The 22,295-nt window shown below is 40.3% G+C and overlaps 1 protein-coding gene across 3 annotated transcripts in view; it reads right to left on the bottom strand.

The window, feature by feature from the left end:
* The window catches only part of RNF130 (ring finger protein 130), a 143,567-nt gene that overhangs the window by 88,921 nt on the left and 32,351 nt on the right, over positions 1-22,295 (bottom strand). For all 3 annotated transcript variants that reach the window (XM_025446786.3, XM_025446785.3, XM_025446787.3), the window contains exon 2: positions 20,729-20,923. In XM_025446786.3, the coding sequence (XP_025302571.1) occupies positions 20,729-20,923 (195 nt within the window). The remainder of the gene's footprint in view (positions 1-20,728; positions 20,924-22,295) is intronic.

Genomic DNA, 22,295 nt, shown 5'->3' with positions numbered 1-22,295 from the left:
CTGGAAGAGAATGGATCGAGAGCTCAAGGACCTGGAAGCTTCAACAAAAACAAAAGTCAGGAGGAGATCTCTGAGAGGAAAGCAAGGGAGGAAGCAATGGTCAGAGACCAAGACACTGGACATGAGACCAGAGATGCACTGAATCTGGGAAGATACCTGAGCATGGGTTTTAGGTGGATCCTGAGGCTGGTTGGGATAATGCAGGGCTGCGTGTAGGTAAGTGAGCCAGGAGTCCAGGCCTCCAATGAGCATGGGGAAGTGATAGGCAGGGAAGTGTGTATGTAGCACAAGAATGAAGCTGCTGTACTGAATCAAGAAAACACTAGCAGCATGGCATCCAGCTGCATCCCCAGTCAGCACATTGCTGATCAGCTTGTAAGAGTGCTGAAGGTGAACCTCCATGTCCTGCCCAAGGCCTACATTCGGGTGAGCCACAGAGACTCCCAAGTCACATGATGATTCCTGAGCTACTCAAAAGTGGGCAGAGAGGGAGGGAGGGGGACACCCAGAGAGACCATACCAGTCAGCAGAGACCACACAATCTTTCAGCTAAGAGAGTTCTTGGGGGTCATCCTGAACACAATACAAGTAACTTCCTGACCATTTTTAGGCAGCTAATTCTATCCACAGGTAGTTTTAAGAATTAGGAAGGTCTTCCTTAGAATAAAAATCTTGATTTATTTTATTTTATTTTATTTTATTTATTTATTTATGTATTCATGATAGACATAGAGAGAGAGAGAGAGACAGAGACACAGGCAGAGGGAGAAGCAGGCCCCATGCAGGGAGCCCGACGCGGGACTTGATCCTGGGACCCCAGGATCACGCCCTGGGCCAAAGGCAGGCGCTAAACAGCTGAGCCACCCAGGGATCCCAAAAATCTTGATTTCTTTTTTTTTTTTTTTTTTTTTTTAAAATCTTGATTTCTAAATGCCCATTCATAGCTCTTTGTTCTCTTCACTCAAGAAGCACCACCAAATATATAAACTATATTTCTCTTATCGATGGTGCACAATAACACAGGCATCAGGTGCATCATTACTTGCATGTATCATGACAGAAACAAACTATCAGATGTCGTCAAATATGAGAAACACCCTGACTTCAAGCTGTAGGTCCCAGAATGGAGGAAAATCCTTCTCTATGCAACAGTCCTTTGTTAAGATAGTCAAAGACATCTTCTCTGTACTCCACCTGGACTTGTCTTCACGTTCACTACTCCCAGAGCCCCAAATCATTCATTTAAAAATACCTTTAAAGAACCTAACACAGAAAAGCTGAAGTATTATATAAAAACCTCTTTTCCCCAAACCACTGAAGACTAAGTTACTGGCACAATGTGTCATCCCCTCCAAACATTTAATGTGTATTCTCCTACAAACACACACCATTTATAAACAGAGTACAGACTCTCAACCTGGGAAATGAACACTGATGCATTACTACTGCCTCATCTGAGACCATCCAAGTGTCCCCAGCCTGCCAACAATATCCCTCAGGGCAGATCCGGATCGGAGCCACATGCGCTGCCCTCAGTCGTCATGCCTTCAGTCTCTGCCAGTCTGGATGTCCATGACCTTGACACTTAGAAGATTACATACAGCCTGGTTACTGCGTAGAATGCCCCTCCTTCCGGATTTCTCTGGTGTTTCCTCGGGGCTAGATTTAGGTCATGCACTTCTGGCAGCAACACCCAAAGAAGGGACGCTGTGCTGTTTCACTGCGTGCTAATGGGTGGCGCACAGTCAGGATACATCCCAGTGCTGAGGAAGCTCATTCTGATCATGTGGTTTGTAAAAGGGATGTTTTGCAGGCATCTCCACTGCCAAGTCACTCTTTCCCCTTTGTCATTAGCATGTATTCTATGGGGGAGGTACTCTGAGACTTGGTAAATACTTCATTCCTCATCAAAATTTCAATATATTCTTTTACTTTTTAGATTACTATGAACTCATGTTTCCTGTATTATTTAATGGGCTATTGAAATCATTACTGTCATTATTCATTTTCATGCTCAAATTCCAAATGGTAAAACAGGGGTTACAGATTTTTTCAATCCTGTTCTTTTGTGGACATCAGTTTTTCAATGTCTTTATTTTTAAAATATATTTTATTTATTTGAGAGAGAGAGAGTATGTGAGCATACACACACACACGTGGCAGGCAGAGGGAGAGTTTGAGGGAGAAGCAGGCTCCCCACTGAGCAAGCAGCTTAATGAAGGACTTGATCCCAGGACCCTGAGATCCTGACCTGAGCCAAAGGCAGCTGCTTAACTGACTGAGCCACTCAGGCGCCCCTCAATGTCTTTATTAAAAATAAAATGCTAAAAATGAATACAACACATCCAATACCAAGAGCAGCATGAAGCTAACCTCTCCCTATATCTGAATATTATGTTCACGAGATACAGCCCAGGCTTTCAATATATTTTTTGGCAACCATGGGACACATTAGTGCATGCAGGGCTTACAGGATAGAAGGTTCCCAGGGATCCTCTGCCTGACCTGTTACTTAAGCCAAGTCTCCACAACTCTTGTTATTTTTTGAACCCATCTGCAGGTTAACTTAACGAATAGCTTCTTTTTATTGTTCTATGTATTCCAAGATCTACCTAGTTTCATGTCATTTTCAAGTTAAGATGCTTACATTTATGTTTCCTTACAAATTTTTGATAGAAGCATTTTAAACGGGAGGAAGGAGGCATTCTGCCCAGAGAAGATATGCACCAAGCACCAGTGCTCTAAAAGCCTGCAGACCTGTTCTTTACATCTAAGAATCTGGATGTCTGAGAGCTCAGTGAATTCACTGAGAAAATGGACGGTGGGTGGTGGGAGCCAGGTTTCTCACAGTTGGAGTGGGAGTTTACAGGCAAGCAAGCGGAGGAGGCTAGAACAATCCATGTGGTCATGGATTAGAGTTGGAGGCATGGGTATGGATTCACTCTTAGCTTAATACAGATACAGAGAACTACATACAGAAGTATTTCTGGATACATGTGGTATACACGCATGTATTCCCTTGCTCTGTCAGCTGGGAGGGCCCAGGGGAAACAAAACTGCAATAGTAACAAGCACATCTAACACCCAGAGCTTGGTTTCTAATACCATTTTCTCATCAACAGAAACCAGGGTTCCTGGGAGAAAATGGCTGATTCTAGGACCGGGACAGGAAGTACATACAAGATGAGCCTAGAGTATCTCATAGCACCACAAAGGAAGAAAGTGCTCAAAAACAAAAAATCAATGTCCTTGGTAATGGGTGCATGTCAAGGGACAGAGAAGCCAAGTGAAAGCGCTCCCAATTGCCAAGGATGGAATAGTCTGAGGAACAAAAATAAACCAAGTAGTACGGTATTATAACAGAGTATAAAATAAATATCCACAAGTCCATACTGATATAAATAAATGACTGAATAAATTAGTAAGTGGAGAAAACCCAAATCATCCATGCAAAGTAATTCCAAATAAGTAATACTCTTCATATGTGGTCTGTGCACAGTGATTTCCTTCTAAAGATTACTGTATGGAAGAGAAACAAGCTTGCAGGGGAGAAGCCTGAAAAACACTCAACAATCAGCCAGGTGATCAAGGTCTACAACAACAGTCAACCTGTTGTTGATAGTACATGTAGTACATGTTGATAGTATGTATCCTGGATAAGATACTGAGAGTGATGCTGCACTCCTGTGATCTTCCTCTCAGAGTCCCTGTCATCTTCCTCTTAAAGTCCCATAACCTTAGTCTAATAATTAGAAAGGCATCAAATTCCAGTTGAAGGACATGCTACAGAATATCTGACCAGTAGGCCTCAAAAATGTCAAAAACAAGGGAAGTCTATGCAACTCTCACAGCCAGAGACAAAGGAGACCCAATGACACCCCCTCCCAGATGGGATACTGGCAAAGAAAAAGGATATTATGTAAAAACTAAGGAAGTCTTTAATGACAATGTATGTAGGCTGATTTGGTCATTAATTATCACACGTGTGACATACTAATGTAAGATGTCAGTAAGGGAAACCAGCAGCATTCTTTGTACTGTCTTTGCAATTTTTCTGTAAAGCTATTCTAAAAAAATACAATTTACCTAAAAAAAAAGACATTACATAAAAGAGAACACTCTTTCATTAGGAAGAATGGAGGCTAGAAAACAAAATAATAATACTTTTTAAAGTGCTGAAAGCCAAGTGCCGTCAGCTCAGAAATTTGTGTCTATGTCCTTGAAAAATGGCAGCAGAAAAAGACATTTTCAGAATAAGTGAGTGATGAGAGAACTCATGATAAAGTTGACTTATGTTGACAGGGAAAGGACGGCAGGTGGGACATAGAAATAGCAGGAGGACCTAAGAGCCCTGGAAGCACTACTCTGTGGGTAAACATACAAGTTCCCCTGCCTTTCCTTTATCATTCTCCCATTCCTCCTCTACAGGTACCAGAGACCTGGAAGGTGACAGTGGGTCTCAATGTGGGGGCAGAAAAAGCCTCTCGGGGAGTGCTGATCACAAACTTTGGGGAAGGACTATTTGCTGCTGCACACATGGAGAGCTGTCATTGGCATTTCGTAGGCACAGGGCGGGGAGGCTGGATGTTATGTAATGCAGACGACAGTCCTGCAGAACAAAGGATTCTTCTGCCTCAAATATCTCTTACTCCTGCTTCATTCTGACAAACACAAAGTGCAGAGCACCCTGGGGCATGCCACTGGCCAGGCCGCGGCACCTGCCCTGGCAGCTCTGCCTGTGTGGCCCACTCCGGGAGGGCTCCAGCACATCCTGACCACCAGCAAGGGGACAGCCATCAGGTAAAACCATGTCTCTCATCCTGTAAACTACGGACTTGGTTTCAAAGCCAGTATTCTACACCTCTGCTGATCCTTTACATTCTTTTGGCTTCCTCCTCTCTTCGGCTGTTGGTGAGGAAAGATAAGCACACGGAAGATATGGCAAACCAAGTGAGGAGCTGAAGCCACCCTCTCAGGAGCCAGAGCCTGCAAGGTAGGAGTTGGACAGGAAGGCGAGGGGACAAACTGTCTCAGGCCTCTGGCAGATGGATAGGCTCTTCACTTACACTTCAATTAAGATTCAGACACACAGAGGAAAACCTTTTGGAGTGGTTTTTGAACAGAACCATCAGCAGTGATTTTTTATAAGCAACTTTTATTTTTAAAAAGCTATGGCTTAAAAAAAATAAAAATAAATAAATAAAAAGCTATGGCTTAAATGTTTTTTTTTTTTCCAGTTTTTAATTCCAGTAAACATATGATGTTATATTAATTTCAGGTAGGAACTGAAGAATTCCATACAACACCAGGTGCTCATCATAAGTGCTCTCTTTAACCCCATCCCCTACTCCCTGCGCCCCACCCCCCCAGCCCCGGTCCCATGACCATCAACGTGTTCTCTGTAGTTAAGAGTTTGTTTCTTGGTTTGTCTCTTCCTCCCCCCTTTGCTCCTTTGTTTCTTAAATTCCAATATGAGTGAAATCACATGGTATTTGTCTTTTTCTGATTCATTTCACTTAGCATCATATTCTCAGCTTGATCCATGTCATTGCAAATGGCAAGATTTCATTCTTTTTAATGATTAATATTCCATTGTATGTATATACCAACTCTTCTTTATCCATTCATTAGTCGACGGACACTTAGGCTGTTCCCATAGAGTGGGTATTATAAATAGCCCTGCTATAAACAAGGCGACATGTATCCCTTATAATTAGTGTTCCTACATTCTTTGGGTAAACACCCAGTAGTGTGACTGTGGGATCATAAGGTAGCTCTATTTTTAAGTTTTTGAGGAACTCCCTTACTGTTTTCCAGACTAGCTGCACCAGTTTACATTCCCACTAACCATGTAGGAGGGTTCCCCTTTCTCCGTATCCTCACAAACACCTGTTGTTTCTTAAGTTGTCATGTTTAGCCATTCTAACAGGTGTGAGGTGATGCCTTGTAGTTTTGATTTACATGTCCCGATGATGAATGATGTTGAGCATTTTTTCATGTATCTGTTAGCCATCTGTATGTAGGTCTTTTCTAGAGAAATGGCTATTAATGTCTTTTGTTCATTTTTAAATTAGATTATTTTTTTTTCAGGTGTTGAGTTTTATGAGTCCTTTACATATTTTGGATACTGGCTCTTTATCTGATATGTCATTTGCAAATATGTTCTCCCACTAAGTAGGTTGCCTTTTAGTTTTCTCTATTGTCTCTGTTGCTGTGCAGAAGTTTTTTATTTTGATGAACTCCCAATAGTTTATTTTTCTTTTGTTTCCCTTGCCTCAGGAGACCTACCTAGAAAAAAGTTGCTACAGCCAATGTTAAAGAAGTTACTGCCTGTATCCTCTTCTAGGATTTTTAGGGTTTCAGGTCTCACATTTAGGTCTTCTGTATCTATTTTGAATTTATTTTTGTGTATGGTATAGGAGAGTGGTCCAGTTTTCCCAATACCAATTGTTGAAGAGACTTTTCCCATTGGGTAGTCTTCTGTTTTGTCAGATTAATTGATCATATAGTTGTGGGTTTATTTCTGGGTTTCCTATTCTGTTCCATTAAGTGTTTCAGTTTTAGATTTTTTTTTGATACTTCTGAATTTTCTTAAAACTGTATGGATCATGTGGATGTCCAATTTTTACAGCACCATTTATTGAAGAGACTTTCTTCCAGTGGATAGTCTTTCCTCCTTTATCGAATATTAGTTGACCATAAAGTTCAGGGTCCACTTCTGGGTTCTCTATTCTGTTCCATGGATCTATGTGTCTGTTTTTGTGCCAGTAGCACACTGTCTTGATGACCACAGCTTTGTAGTACAACCTGACATCTGGCATTGTGATGCCCCCAGATACGGTTTTCTTTTTTAAAATTCCCCTGGGGGATCCCTGGGTGGCGCAGCGGTTTGGCGCCTGCCTTTGGCCCAGGGCGCGATCCTGGAGACCCGGGATCGAATCCCATATCGGGCTCCCGGTGCATGGAGCCTGCTTCTCCCTCTGCCTGTGTCTCTGCGCCTCTCTCTCTCTCTGTGACTATCATAAATTAAAAAAAAATAAAAAAAATAAAATTTCCCTAGCTATTCGGGGTCTTTTCTGATTCCACACAAATCTTAAAATAATTTGTTCTAACTCTCTGAAGAAAGTCCATGGTATTTTGATAGGGATTGCATTAAACGTGTATATTGCCCTGGGTAACATTGACATTTTCACAATATTAATTCTGCCAATCCATGAGCATGGACTATTTTTCCATCTCTTTGTGTCTTCCTCAATTTCTTTCAGAAGTGTTCTATAGTTTTTAGGGTATAGATCCTTTACCTCTTTGGTTAGGTTTATTCCTAGGTGTCTTATGCTTTTGGGTGCAATTGTAAATGGGATTGACTCCTTAATTTCTCTTTCTTCAGTCTCATTGTTAGTGTATAGAAATGCCACTGATTTCTGGGCATTGATTTTGTATCCTGCCACGCTGCCAAATTGCTGTATGAGTTCTAGCAATCTTGGGGTGGAGGCTTTTGGGTTTTCTATGTAGAGTATCATGTCATCTGCGAAGAGGGAGAGTTTGACTTCTTCTTTGCCAATTTGAATGCCTTTAATGTCCCTTTTTGAACTCAGCCACAGTAACTTTTTGCAAGATACATCCACGAAGGCAAAAGAAACAAAAGCAAAAATGAACTATTGGGACTTCATCAAGATAAGAAGCTTCTGCACAGTAAAGGACACAGTCAACAAAACTAAAAGACAACCTACAGAATGGGAGAAGATATTTGCAAATGACATATCAGATAATGGGCTAGTTTCCAAGATCTATAAAGAACTTCTTAAACTCAATACCAAAGAAACAAACAATCCAATCATGAAATGGGCAAAAGACATGAAGAGAAATCTCACAGAGGAAGACATAGACATGGCCAACATGCACATGAGAAAAGGCTCTGCATCACTTGCCATCAGGGAAATACAAATCAAAACCACAATGAGATACCACCTCACACCAGTGAGAATGGGGAAAATTAACAAGGCAGGAAACCACAAATGTTGGAGAGGATGTGGAGAAAAGGGGACCCTCTTACACTGTTGGTGGGAATGTGAACTGGTGCAGCCACTCTGGAAAACTGTGTGGAGGTTCCTCAAAGAGTTAAAAATAGACCTGCCCTACGACCCAGCAATTGCACTGTTGGGGATTTGTCCCAAAGATACAGATGCAATGAAACGCCGGGACACCTGCACCCCAATGTTTATAGCAGCAATGGCCACAATAGCCAAACTGTGGAAGGAGCCTCGGTGTTCATCGAAAGATGAATGGATAAAGATGTGGTTTATGTATACAATGGAATATCACTCAGCCATTAGAAATGACAAATACCCACCATTTGCTTCAACGTGGATGGAACTGGAGGGTATTATGCTGAATGAAGTAAGTCAATCGGAGAAGGACAAACATTATACGTTCTCATTTATTTGGGGAATATAAATAATAGTGAAAAGGAATATAAGGGAAGGGAGAAGAAATGTGTGGGAAATATCAGAAAGGGAGACAGAACATAAAGACTCCTAACTCTGGGAAACGAACTAGGGGTGGTGGAAGGGGAGGAGGGTGGGGGTGAATGGGTGACGGGCACTGAGGGGGGCACTTGACGGGATGAGCACTGGGTGTTATTCTGTATGTTGGTAAATTGAACACCAATAAAAAATAAATTTATTAAAAAAAGTGTATGGATCATCACATGGGAGATACAGGAGAAATATTTGTAACTCAGGCAAAAAGATACATACAACTTAAACTCTGACTTTCTGTCATAGCAGTTCATTTAAACTACAGGCTTCATCTTTTCATCTACAGTAATTAAATCCATATTCAATTAGAACCAAAAAACTTTAAACACTAAACAATAGTATGCCTATTTTCTTGATGAGTTTTTAGGATAAAGACACCAAATTGACACAATGTGGCCCAAATTATTGATATTTAAAGATATTTCTCAATATGTTTATGATTAATCTTTATTTGCTTTCATAAAGTCATTTTTTATATTCACAAGGTGAATTTTTTATATTGTACAAAGTGTGATGTTTTCTATTTATTGCTTGATAATAAATATAGAGGTATGTAAGTTTTGTTTTTTTTTTTAAGAAAATATGATGGAAAAAAGAAGGTAAAGGGCCATTCAACTAATTCTGTTCAACCAGCCAAAGGAACAGTGAGAAGCATTTGATACTGCTGATTGATACCAAGACTGAAAAGCAACATAACATTATTGTTTGGTAGCATCCTTATCTAAATTACATTTTCCTACTAACAATGGAAAGAATGTCCACAGATTCTTACAGACACACAGATAAAACTGTAAGAGATTCCCAACTTGACAATGGTCTGACACAATTTAAGACTGGTAAATAATAACAGTAAAGCCTATATAAATTTTTAAAGTCCAAGAAGATAAATCCTTAACTTTCAGACAAATGTATATTATTTTGAACTACCCAAGAGCCCATAACTTCCCTTTTATACTACCACACATCCGCTAACTACATTACAAAGAACTCATTCAGCTAACTAGAGGTAACAAATCAAACCACAAATTGAGCTGTCTTTCCTGTCAATGATGTCATGGACACTGCACTGGGAAAGATGTCCTTCAGGCACTAAGCGAAGGACATTCAGTAGAACAAACACAGGCAAGCTCTTAGAACATCGTTAACAAAGCAAGAAAATGAAATACTTAACAATGTGTAATTTTTTAAGTCAGTTATAAATCCTATCCTCAAATGGAAGGAAAGCTCGATAAAACTAAGCATCTTAATGAAATCATTCCAGTGCTGTACACATTTATTTTGGTCAAAGCGTTCTGCTGACCCACTGCAGAGAACAGAAAGATAAGACACACACTTTCACATAAAGTAAGTTGGCAAGTATGCAAATAATAACATAACAGGAAAAGGACAATACCGTCAGGGAGGTACAAGAAGGCGCTCTGGAGATCACAGAGGCCCCGGGTTGGAAACTAACTGAGGACGCATCCAGGTCTTTTTTTTCTTAGACTCTTACCAATTCATATCAGTTCATATCACAATGCACAGCACAGAGAGGTGCTAATCTAAGGTTTCCTGACTAAAATGAAGGGTGGGCAGAATTGACAGGTGAGCAGGGGAGGGCTAAGACATGGATCTTTGGGTCCACTCCTTGAATGAGGAGCTGTAGGTTGGGAGGGGAATACCCAGTGACTCTGATGCAAGGGCCCTCGAGCCTCATGTGGACAGTGTTGCCCTACAGGGAGAGCAGGGTATCTGTGCAGGGAGAGGGAGCAGTAGCACACAAATGAGGCAGGATAGCAAGCGCTTCTCAGCGCATAAGGCTTCTCTATGGAGTATAAGCAGGAACAGAAGAGCAAAGCGCTAGGGCACATAGAGGACTGCTGTTGAAAAGATGGAGGCCTGAGAAGGCCTGAGATGATGTGTGTGCTGAGCCTGTGCCGTTTAAGCTTACCCCATTCCCAGAGGGTAACAGGACAGACCTCCATTTAGTGTCACTTGGCTGGGCTGAAACAGGATCTTCCTATAAACTACCATCTCACTGACCCTGAATGTGGACATCATTGGAATTCAGCCAGGCATCCAATGTCCCAGGGCCTTCCTGCTTCCAGGTTTTTCACCTGAGGGACTGGCCAGGGGTGTGTGTAGGGGGTGTGGGGTTGTGCAGGGACACACTGTGTGGAGCTCGATTTGCCACCGCTCGTTCCTTCCACACCCCCGTCCACTGCTTCCTGCTGGGTTTCCCAAGCCCACACTTGGATGGCAGAGAAGCCAGATACAACTTTCCAGCTGCTTAAGACAGCAGCCACCAATGGAGCAGAGCTGCTCTGTGCTGTGGCAGGTGTGTGACCCCCACAGCTACAGAGCCCCTAGCACAGTGCCGGGACCGACCGAGGGGGCAATCAAGTTAGGTGGCATTGGCCTCACTGGCCAAGAACTACATCTCCCACGTCTTTCAAAATCCTCACTGTGACTAATAACTAAGTCCTTGCCTTGGGCACAGGTCTACTCTGAAGAGGCCTTTAAGTTTAATTTACTATTACCCTACCCACCCCCCTTCAGCAAAACCTTCCTCCTGGTATTTCAAATGCTTTCACATTGCTTTTTCCGCATCTCAGAGTCTTCAGACCTGAGGATTCTTTTGCCTAGAAGATTCTTCTCAACTAGTGAATTCCTGTTCAGAGATCATCTCCTCAGGGCAGCCCTCAAGGCAGCCCTCTCTGACTCGGTGGAACTAGTTCTGCTTCATAAAGACTTTTCATAATTATCATTTCTGATTCAATGTTTATCTTCTCTGCTTAATTATAACTCCATGAAAGCAGTTATCATGTGGGTCTTGTTTACATCTGGAGATCTGACAGCAGCTCAAAAAATATCTGTTCATGAATTAGCATATGGAACCCAAATCCCTCTGCTTGCTGTCAACCCACCCAGCCTCATTCCCTGCCATCATCCTTAGGCTCCTGCCCCTCCAGGGGTGGAACCACTGACTCATGTGGTTCCCCCACTGACAGGGTCTCCTCTGGTCAAATCCTGACAACCATGGAAGGCTCCGCAGAATGAAAGCACCTCTATGAAATCCTCTCATAAGTTCCTTCCAGCCATAAGAACCAAGAACTCTTCCTTGGTAACAATACTAAGGCCTGCTGTGCTAAGTCAGCATGCAGTGGGCCCCCAAATATTTCATGCATGTTTGTCTCCCTATAGGAGCAAATGTTCCTTAAGGACAAGAACTTGCATACATTTCTGCAGATCCCTACAGGGTCTGTCACAGAATGCATGGCCTAGAGCAAATGTAACTTAATACCTGTTGATTAACTATTTTACACTAAATACATCTGAAACAATTGTCACCTGGAAGACCAGAAGAACAAAGAAAAAGTATACTTGGAAATTAAAAAAAAGAAGTACTAGTCTTAAAGAAATAAGTAGATTGATTTCATAGTGATAAAAGAGGTGGTGCTCATTCAAGGCACAAGAAAAACAAATAACAACTGTACAATTTAACAAATTCATTCTCTCAATAAAGATACAATCATCCTGTTTGGTGATTAGGCAGATGCTCTCACTGTTTTACAAATGAGGACAATGGTTTAAAGACTCATTCACCTACAGCCCCAAGGCTAGTCATCACTGAGCCTAGCATTCCAATTCCAGTCTCGTGACTGTCAATGCCAAACTCTTTTCACTATTTTAGAGGTGATCTCTTATTGGACAGAGATTTAATTTTGTTTTTATGATGAAAAAGATGATGCAGAATGCTGTGGCAAATTACAGGTCAGTGACAATCCCTTAAATACGCCTCTGAAAGATGAGAGTAGGGGAGTGAAGTCACTACAGAAGCAGAGATCTGTGAACCAGACAAAATACTCCCCAGCGCTTTTCCAGGGCGAGGACTGTGTTAACAGATGCACCACCACAGAGAACGGACTGAAACGAAGACTGAATTCTGCTGGGCAAATGGGAGATGAACAACAGCTTAGGGATTCAAAAGAGGAAGGGCAAAAGTTCTCCCTATCCAGACACCAGTCAGACCTTTTCAGACCCTAAAATGAGCTTGTTTGCTCATAACCCCCAAATTCCCAAAAATGGCATTTTAATTTTTCTCTAGTTAAAAGTAAAAATTAAAAATAAAATTGTGTTTCAGAAATCTTTTCAACGAATGGATTTACTTCCATTGCTTTTGTTAGCAATATACATCCATGCTCTCATTTAAAATAATATGTGTAACTTTACAGGTTAAATAAACTGCAACCACCTAGAGCAGTCTGGTTTAGCCAAAGACTTCATAACTCAAATATTTAACCTCTGTGTTTAGATCATGACTTGAGAGTTAATCTTTCCATCTTACACACACATGGGCATTTAACATGTCTCCACTCACTGTAAAGGGACTGTCTTCATTTTTACATTTTCTTGCTCACATTTTAAAATCATTCTATCCTTATATGGTCTTTAACATCCTACCCTGAATACTTAAAATGAGAACCAAAGTCACATAAGATCATCTCATGAGTACCTGCTCTAAGTCTCTCAAAGTAAGAATATTTAAGGGCATACAACTCAAAGCTTCCAGTTTAAGAATTTTTATGTTGCTTCTGAACCTTACACTCACGTTATACCTTTTCTAAAAGCAATCTCTACACCCAAAGAGGGGCTCAAACTCATTAGTCACACTCTCCATCGACTGACACAGTTGGGTGCCCCTGCATCACACTTTTGAACAACAGTGTAATGAAGTGTAATTTATATGCTGTAACATTCACTTTTTTTAAGTGTAAATTCAATGATTTTGTGCAACCACCACAAGTCACATTTCAGATGTTCCCATTACCCCCCAAAATACCCATGTGCCTGCCCACAGGTGATCTGCACACCCAGCCCCCAGCCTGCATATCCACTAATGTGCCTTGTGTCTCTAGGACATTCCACATAAAAGAAATCATGCCACATGCAGATGTTTCTAGCTGCCTCCTTTTACTTGGTGTAATACTCTAGAGGTTTATCCATGTTGTTGCAGCTATCAGTGGTTAATTCTATTTCATTGCTGAACTATAGTCCATTCTGTGGCTCTGTGGAATTGTTTCTCCAGTCACTGGCTGATGGACACTTGTTTCCACTATTGGGACTACTGTATATAATGCAATGAGTATTCATGTACAAGTTCTGTGGGGATGTTTCATTGTTTTCATTTCTCTTAGGTAGATTATCAAGAGCAGGGCTGGTGAGTCATATGGTAAATTTATGCTTCATTTAAAGAAAACCTGCCTCACCATTTTCCAAACTGCTTGTACTGTTTCACATTTCTACCAACAAAGAAGGAGGGTTTCAGTTTACCCACTCCCTCCACAAAACATGGTCATACCTGTTTACTGTAGTCATTCTACTGGCTGTGGAATAATCTCCTGCTGTTTTGATTGTTTTCTAATAATTGATGAAATATTAAATCATTAAATCCTCTGCCCATTGTAAAATTAGGTTGCTTGTCTTATTCCTGATTTATAAGAGTTCAGATCTATGAGCTGGACCTATTTTTCTGCCAGTTTGTGGATTTGTCTTCTCATTTTCTTCATGGTCTTTTCTGAACAAAGTATTTTACTTCCGAAGACTGACACTGTTGTCTTTTATAGATAGTGCTTTCGGAGTTAGAACTTTCCCAAATTACAAAGACCTTCTCCTACAGTTTCTTCTAGAAGTTTATGTAGTTTTACTTCTTACATTTTGTCTAAATATCTATTGTGAGGTCATTTTTATACATTGTAAGGTAAGGGTCTTACTTCTTTTCTTTTGTATCTGGAGAACAACTGTTCTAGTACCGCTTGTTGAAAAGACAATCTTTCCCCCACTGAAATGTCACAGCACTTTGCCAAAAATCAACTGAGTTTAAAAGGATTTATTTCTAGACTCTCTCTCTCTTTTTTTTTTTTTTTAGATTTTATTTATTTATTCATGAGAGACATAGAGAGAGAGAAGCAGGATCCACACAGGGATCCCAACATGGGGCTCGATCTGGAGACCCCAGGATCACCTCCTAGGCTGAAGGCAGATGCTCAACCGCTGAGCCACCCAGGTGTTTTTAGACTCTCAATTCTGATCCATCAGTCTATGCACCATCCTTAACTTATGCCAATGCCACAATGCTCTGATTACTGAAGTTTTGCAATCAAGTAGCACGAAGTCTTTCAACATTGTTCTTTTTCAATATTATATGGGCTATCCGAGTTACTCTGAATTTTAGGATTACCTTATCAATTTCTACCAAACATCATATTTGGGAAGTTTTCAGCAGTTATTTCTTGAAATATTTTTTCTGCCACTTTCTCTCCTCTCCTCCGGGATGTGACAATGTCCCATGGGCCTTTGAACCTCTGTTCCTTTTCTCCCATCCAAGTACTAACCAGGCCTGGCCCTGCTTAGCTTCTGAGATCAGACAAGATCGGGCGCGTTCAGGGTGGTATGGCCGTAGACTCTGTTCCTTTTCTTTAGTTTTTTAAAATTTGTTCTTCAGAGTGGATAATTTCTATTGCTCTAGGTTCAAACTCATGGATTCTTTGTATTTTGAATCCACTGTCCAAGGCCTCAATATTTTTCATTTCCAATACCATACTTTTCAGTTCCATGATTTCCATGTGGCTCTTTTTGATAATTTTTATATCCTTTATTGAGAATCTCTATATGCTGGCTTGTTGGTGCCATTTACTGTTGTCATTATTTTCCTTCTTAATTCTTTAAATATCATTTCCTTTAGTTATTTAAACATGCATTAATTCCTTTGAGGTCTTTCTCTGCTAAATTCAGCATCTGGGAATACACAGAGGTAGCTTCTGCAGACTTTTTTTTTCTAAATAGGCTCCATGCCCAGTGTGGAGCCCAATAAGGAGCCCAAGCACATGGTTGTGAGATCAAGACCTGAGTGAATATCAAAAGTCGGATATTTAACCAACTGAGCCATACAGGTGCCCCTGCAGACTTTTTCTGAGTATGAGTCGCACTTTCATATTTCTTTGCATAGCTTCTCATCTTTTGTTGAAAACCAGACATTTCAGACAATAAAATGTCACAACTCTGCTGCATTCTGATCTTTTTTTCCCCTTAAGTTTTATTCTGTTGCCTCGTTTGCCTGTTTTGTTTAGTAGGATGGCCAGGTTAGACCTGTGAAATCTGCTTCTGATGTGGTGTGCAGCCACTGATATCTCTGCCCAGTTTCTTATTTTTTTAATATTCTTTCAAGACTAGCTGTGAGCCAGTTGCTGGACATGGGTGCTCCAACATTTCAAATCAGTAAGAGTTGTATCATCTGCTAACAGATCTGGATCTGGGTGTGGGGAGAGAACAGTGTTCAACGTTGTGGCCACTTCCAAACCTCCCTGGGTTGCTTCTGCAAGTCCCTTATCTCTCACCTACATGCACAGCCTCAGGGCCATCCAGGAGTGTAAACAGCTTCAGCTCAGTGGTTACCACGGAGCATGTGGTCTCTCAAACAAGAACATACTTGGCTGCAATATTGGGCTAGGAGAGACAGATACTAGCCCTTTCTCCACCTTCCTGCCCCCATGAAGTCACTTCCACAGACAACAATGTCGGGCACGGGTGTCACCCACCTTTCTGTCATGGCCAGGCAAGCCATCAGTCCTTGCCACCCACCCTGCCCTGGCAGAAACTCCATACAACAGAACTTGAATGTGGGAAGCAGCCCCTGGCCAAACCCCACAGTTTCCCATTGTTCTTACCCAAAGTCTGGCAGTTTTTCAAAACATAAATGAGCCTCAGATCGTTGTATGCCTCTGGTCTATTTCCAAACACTGAAGTGGTTGCTTTGTCAGTTTTGTCCACTTTTATAGTTGCTTTCTTTTGAGAAGAGAATTTGGTGATCTGCTTGGTCAGAGCCAGAAGTGCCACTCTTCTATTTACTTTTTAATCCTTCACAGAGTTTTACTATTGATTTTTACTTTGAAATATTTCAAAGCCCAAGAATTACAGAGAATATAATGAACATCTATGTACTCGACCTTGAGCTTAAGAAGAGACACATTACAGACCTGTCCAAACCTCATTTACTTCTCTCCGATCCTATTTAAATTCCCCTCTTCCTGCCCCCTGCTCAAATTCCCCTCTCCAGAAAGACCCATTATCCCCAAATTTGGTATTTGTTAATCTAATATATGCTTTTGTTATTATATATATATACACACACACACACACACACACATACATGCTTACATGGCAGCTACTGTTTTGCATTTTTAACTTCATTCAAATGCTATTTGTACATACTCTTCTACAACTTTTCTATGCTCATTATTATGTTATTGGGATTTATTCATGTAATTATGTGTGGCTTTATTATTGGGATTTATTCATGTAATTATGTGTGGCTTTAATTCACAGACAGTTAACTGCTGTATAAATATGCCACAATCACTCCCTTCTTCTGTGATGGACATCTGGGTACGTCCAGTAATTTGTTGTTACAATGCTCCCACGAATACCATTGTGTGTGTTTCCCGTGCACATGTGCAAGAATAACAAGGGTCTAGAGGATGACAGAGAGGGCCATAAATGCTGGTGTAAATACATGAAATCTCCCATTGATTCCCACATGGCTGGAGGCAGAAAGTAGATCTCATAAGACAGGCAAAGAGTGGCTGTCCTCTACAACAGGGATTCAAGACCTTCCACAGAATCTAGGTATAGAGTCACAAGAAGCCTTCCCAGACAGAAGGCAACTTTCTGATGTTCCTGAGCAAGTCAGTGGAAAATCCGGGACTAAAACCTAGGTTTCCTGTATTTACTTCCTCGTGTCTCAAAGCAAGAGCTGTGGACGAGTAAGGCTTATATCATCTGCTAACGGATCTGGGTGTAGGGAGAGAACAGTGTTCAATGTTGTGGCCACTTCCAATCCTGCCTGGGTTGCTTCTGCAAGTACTCTATCTCTGAGGCATTAGCATCACCTGGACATTTGTTAAAAATACAGAATCTCCGAGTGTACCCCAGATATGCTGACTAGAATCTGCATTTTAACAAAATGTCCAGGTGACCTGTATGCACGCTGAAGTCTGAAAAGTACTCTGGAGGATGTATACAGGCATGAAATTACTGGATCACAATGAATGAACTCTTTAACAAGATCCCATGATGCCAAATCTCTCTCCAAAGTATGTCTCAATTTAGTTTCCCAGAGTACATTGATTGTTTATGTGTCTAATGACAACATAAAGCCATTTCTCATAACTCTTACCTCTGCTTTCATTCTATTTGCCTCACCAAAGTTCCACTTCCTAACACTATCTCCTCAAACTCTAGCCTGAAATTTCCTTACTTGTGCGGTTCCACACTAAACTGTGAAAAGAGGGATACACAGTCAAATAAATTTGGGAAGCCACAGGTTAATCTGTGTAGAACAAGTTTTTATTTAATTTTTTAAAAATTTTATTTAAGATAGATTTATTTATTCATTCATTCATTCATTCATGAGAGACACAGACAGAGAGAGAGGCAGAGACACAGAGGCAGAGGGAGAAGCAGGTTCCATGCAGGAAGCCTGATGTGGTATTCGATCCGGGGACTCCAGGATCATGCCGTGGGCCAAAGGCAGGCACTAAACCGCTGAGCCACCCAGGGATCCCCTAGAACAAGCTTTTAACTCTAAAAGACCTCAGTATGTCTACGAGGAGCCTCTAAAAGTGGACCATATCTTTCAAGCATTTTCCTAAACTTATTTTACCACTTATCTTTTTTCTGCCATGCGTCATCTATGAACATATCTGAATAATATTTCAAGGAACACAGATGGGAAATCTGCAATAATTTATAGAGGCTTCCCTCCTTTTTAAACAAAAACCATTAAAAAAAAAGACATCAATTTCCTCTCTTACAATCCCCAGATCTTCTCATATTTAAAAGACTCATTCTAGCTACTTCTTTGCAGTTTTATGTAAATATCACCAGTAGGAAAGAAAAATACATGTGCTCAAATGAATTTCTCTCTCTTCATTTTTTCTTCATGTCTTCAGTAAGAAGAAATCAGTATGGAATAATCAGGTCCAAAATTTCAAATAGTTTCTCTTCACACTACTACAACAGCTGAGGAGAACAAACTGGCACCTGCTCTGAGACCTAAAGTAGAAAAGCCATGGTCTCTAATCCAGTGTTCTCCCGTAGATGGCCTGTCCCTTAATCTCCTTTTGGTTTCCCTGAAGAAATTAAAAGCTATAGAACTTCAGGGATTTCTGGACAGTGAAAGTCACTCACTCCATTTTATTCTTTGTGTTTTCCTATAGTTTCAGTTTTTCTACACTGAGCATGTGTTACTTTTGGAATATAGTTTAGCTCTAAAATGCTTAATATGAAAGGAAGAAAACAAGTCACAGAACAATAAAACTTAAATCCACCTCATTATTCTACTAAAATAGACACAAAAGGTGACCCTCAATTAGGGTGTGGAGGCCTTTGCAATTTAGTGTCTAAAATGGATTATATCAAAATTATATGATTAAAATTCTTTAAATAAGTTATTAAATAATTTATATTTAAATAAGTCAAAATTATTAAAATTCTTCAAATTCATAAATAAAAAATTCTTTAAATAAGTAATTTGAAATCATTATGAATGCAGAACTTAACATTATCTAGGTTGCAACTTTAAGAAGTGAGAGACCATTAGCAAACCTGCTGGCCTGACCCCTGCTGTGCTTTCCTGGTCAACAAGATAGGAGAGCACCTACACCATGCACAGCTATGGGGAGGACTATGAAAATATGTATTAAAAAGTGCTACATCATATCAGTAGGGAAACATATCAAGACAACTTATTAGAATTCTAGGTAAAAATCCAGCAAACGGTGACAAACTCTCATTTATTGCTGGTGAATGTGCAAAATGGTTTGGCCACTGGGGAGGACAGTTTAGCAGTTTATAAAACAAAACATGCTTTTATCATACAACTCAGCCATCACGCTTTCCCGTATCTACCTAAAGGATCTGAAAACTTAAATCCACACAAAACCCTGCACACGAATGTTTACAGCAGCTTAATTCATAATTGCCAAAACCTGGAAGCAATCAAGATGTCCTTCAGTAAGTGAACAGGTACACTGTGGTATATCTAAAAAATGGAATATTATTCAGCACTCAAAAGAAATGTACTATCAAGCTACGAATAGACATGGAGGAAACCTAAATGTATGTTTACTAAGTGAAAGAAGCCAGTCTGCAAAGGCTGGACACTGTATGATTCCAACTACAGGACATTGGAAAAGGCAAAACTATGGAAATAGTGTAAATCAATTAATCAATCAGTGGTTAATGGTGAAAGGGATGAATAGACAGGATCTTTAGGGCAGTGAAAATACTCTGTGTGATACCATCATGGTGAGTACATGTCATATCTGTCCAAACCCACAGAATGTACAACAGTAGTACTGACCCCCAAATTAAACTATGGCCAGTGGGTGATTATAATAAGTCACTGCAGTTTCACCAACTGTAAGGAACTTACTGCTCTGGAGGGGGATGTGGGTAGTGAGTGAGGCTCTGCATGTGTGGGGCTGTATGGGAAATCTCTGTACTTTCCACACAGTTTTCCTGGGAACATAAAACTGCTCTAAAGAATAAAGTTTGTTAAAAAACAACCTCCCCTAAAAACCTCATAGTCCCGTGCCTGGCAAATATATATATATATATTTATATATATATAGTAAGTGCTCAATAAATTGCTACTATTGTTATTAAAGCAGTTAAATTAAAAATATCCTCAAATGCTCCCACGAGAAATGAAGAAATAGTTACTACTGAGCTGGCTTCAACATTTATCCTGATAAGATAAAAAGCAAAAGCAACCTCCTTGAAGAGATAATCCTTGAGAGTCCATGACATAACCTAGACAAATGATTTTAAATGAAACACATTATTTTTCAAAGTTATCAAGTGAAACGCAGAAATGCAAAATGACTAAAGATTTGGTCAAGGTCAGTCATTTATTAAGTACAAGTTTTACAGATGCTTATGGTCACTATTTAAGAAACAAATTCAACCAAAGGAAAAAGACATGCATCTCAATAAACAAATGGTAATATCAAAAATGAATATAAAAAACAAATATAATAGAATTATGTTGTAAATGATGTGGTTCAGTGGTGGCAAAATGCTTACCTAAAATGCACTAATTTCTAGAAGGAGAAACAAAATTTACAACCCCCCCCCCATGTTGTGTTTACCTGGATGAGTCATGGTGACGGGCTCCTCTTTGGATTTATTATTGTAGATGACTACGGCAACTGCATTGTGGAAAGCAGCCCGTGATATTTTCTCTTTAAACGTGCAATTTCCCCTCTGCAGCAAGGCAATCCACTGTTTGATATTAGGAGGGACAAAGAACCGTGTTTGAGGATCACAGCCCAGATGATCAGCAACTAAACAGAAAAGAAAAAAAAACTATTAATTTTTTTCTCAAATAAAGATAAATAAAATTAATCAAGTCTTTATGAAAGTGTTCAACTGTTCCCTGAATACTCTATGTATATCCAAAGCACTTCAAGGAGCTCACTGCCAACAGACCTATGAATATACCCAAGAAGGACAATACGGTGAAAATCAATCTGTATCTGTACAGGGAGAGAGGCTCCATTAAAATGTTACCTGTGATGCAAATTAAAGCTGTGAAAAAATCCTGTTTAATTTCACAGAATGTTAAAGGTAAAACAGATTGATACCTCTAACACCCAGGTGACTGATCTACCCCTGACTTCTGCTTCCTCCTTTGCATTCAACTTTTCTCCACACCCTTCCTCTACTTCCACCCTCCTTACCCCATCCTCACAGAAAGGCAGAAAGGGACTGATTTTGCTTGAGATTGTAAATGAGGCAGTCAAACTAACCTTTACTTCAGTTACCAAGTGGTTTGTTGAAACTCAAGCTTGTTTCAACAAATTTCCTAATAAGTGTCTAAGGAAATGAGAAAGGTAAGCTTTGGTTTGTATTGGAAGTTCAAATAGTTAAAATAACATGAGATTAGAAACTGAAATAGATTATTCCTTTAATTTACCTTTATTGGTAAAAAAAAATACAATTCCATATTAAGATATATGTATTAACTTTACTATATGCACCTGTCTGAAAAGATACATGAAGACCCTAGGACACTCCCTTTAGGACACTAATTATTACATGGCCACTATATGGATTTGGGGGGAGAATCTGTTTCAGATACCCGTAAGTACACCGTAACAGTACACTGTTAAGGCAGGCTCTGCAATTTCTGAGTCTACACATATGATCATCATAGCTCTGCCACCCTCTGCAAATCTTAAGAAGCCACCCCAGGCTACTCTTCCCCTCCCTGTCCTCACGATTCCAGCTGGTTAAAGTGAAAGGGAAGGGTGGTCCAGAAGAAGGAAAGAAGTCACAGAGGTGAAGCCCAAAGGCCACCATATGCAGTGCCAGAGGACAGCAGGCCCTAGGCTCTGCACCAGTGTGAGTAGAGGGGCGGGGGAGGTGATGGAGAGGACAAAAGGGTAACACTAAAAGCAAATAAACAATAAAAATACTAAATCAGTGTTAATCAATAATAAACTGTACCAAAAGATGGGAAATATATACTTTCCACACCCCAGAAGCATACTACTTAGCAAAAGAAATGAAGTGTTTATGCTACAATGTAAAGATGCCAACTAAATTCAGAGAAAGGTACATCTATCCTTCCCACTTACGTGGTCTCTTCCCCCAAATTCTCTTCTTATTGTGGTGAAGGACTGTAACAAGAGCGTATTTGCTACCCGGGGCCTC

The sequence above is a fragment of the Canis lupus genome, chromosome 11 (genome assembly GCF_003254725.2).
Source record: "Canis lupus dingo isolate Sandy chromosome 11, ASM325472v2, whole genome shotgun sequence".
NCBI classification, from domain to species: domain Eukaryota; kingdom Metazoa; phylum Chordata; class Mammalia; order Carnivora; family Canidae; genus Canis; species Canis lupus.
This window is presented reverse-complemented; position numbering and strand designations above follow the sequence as displayed.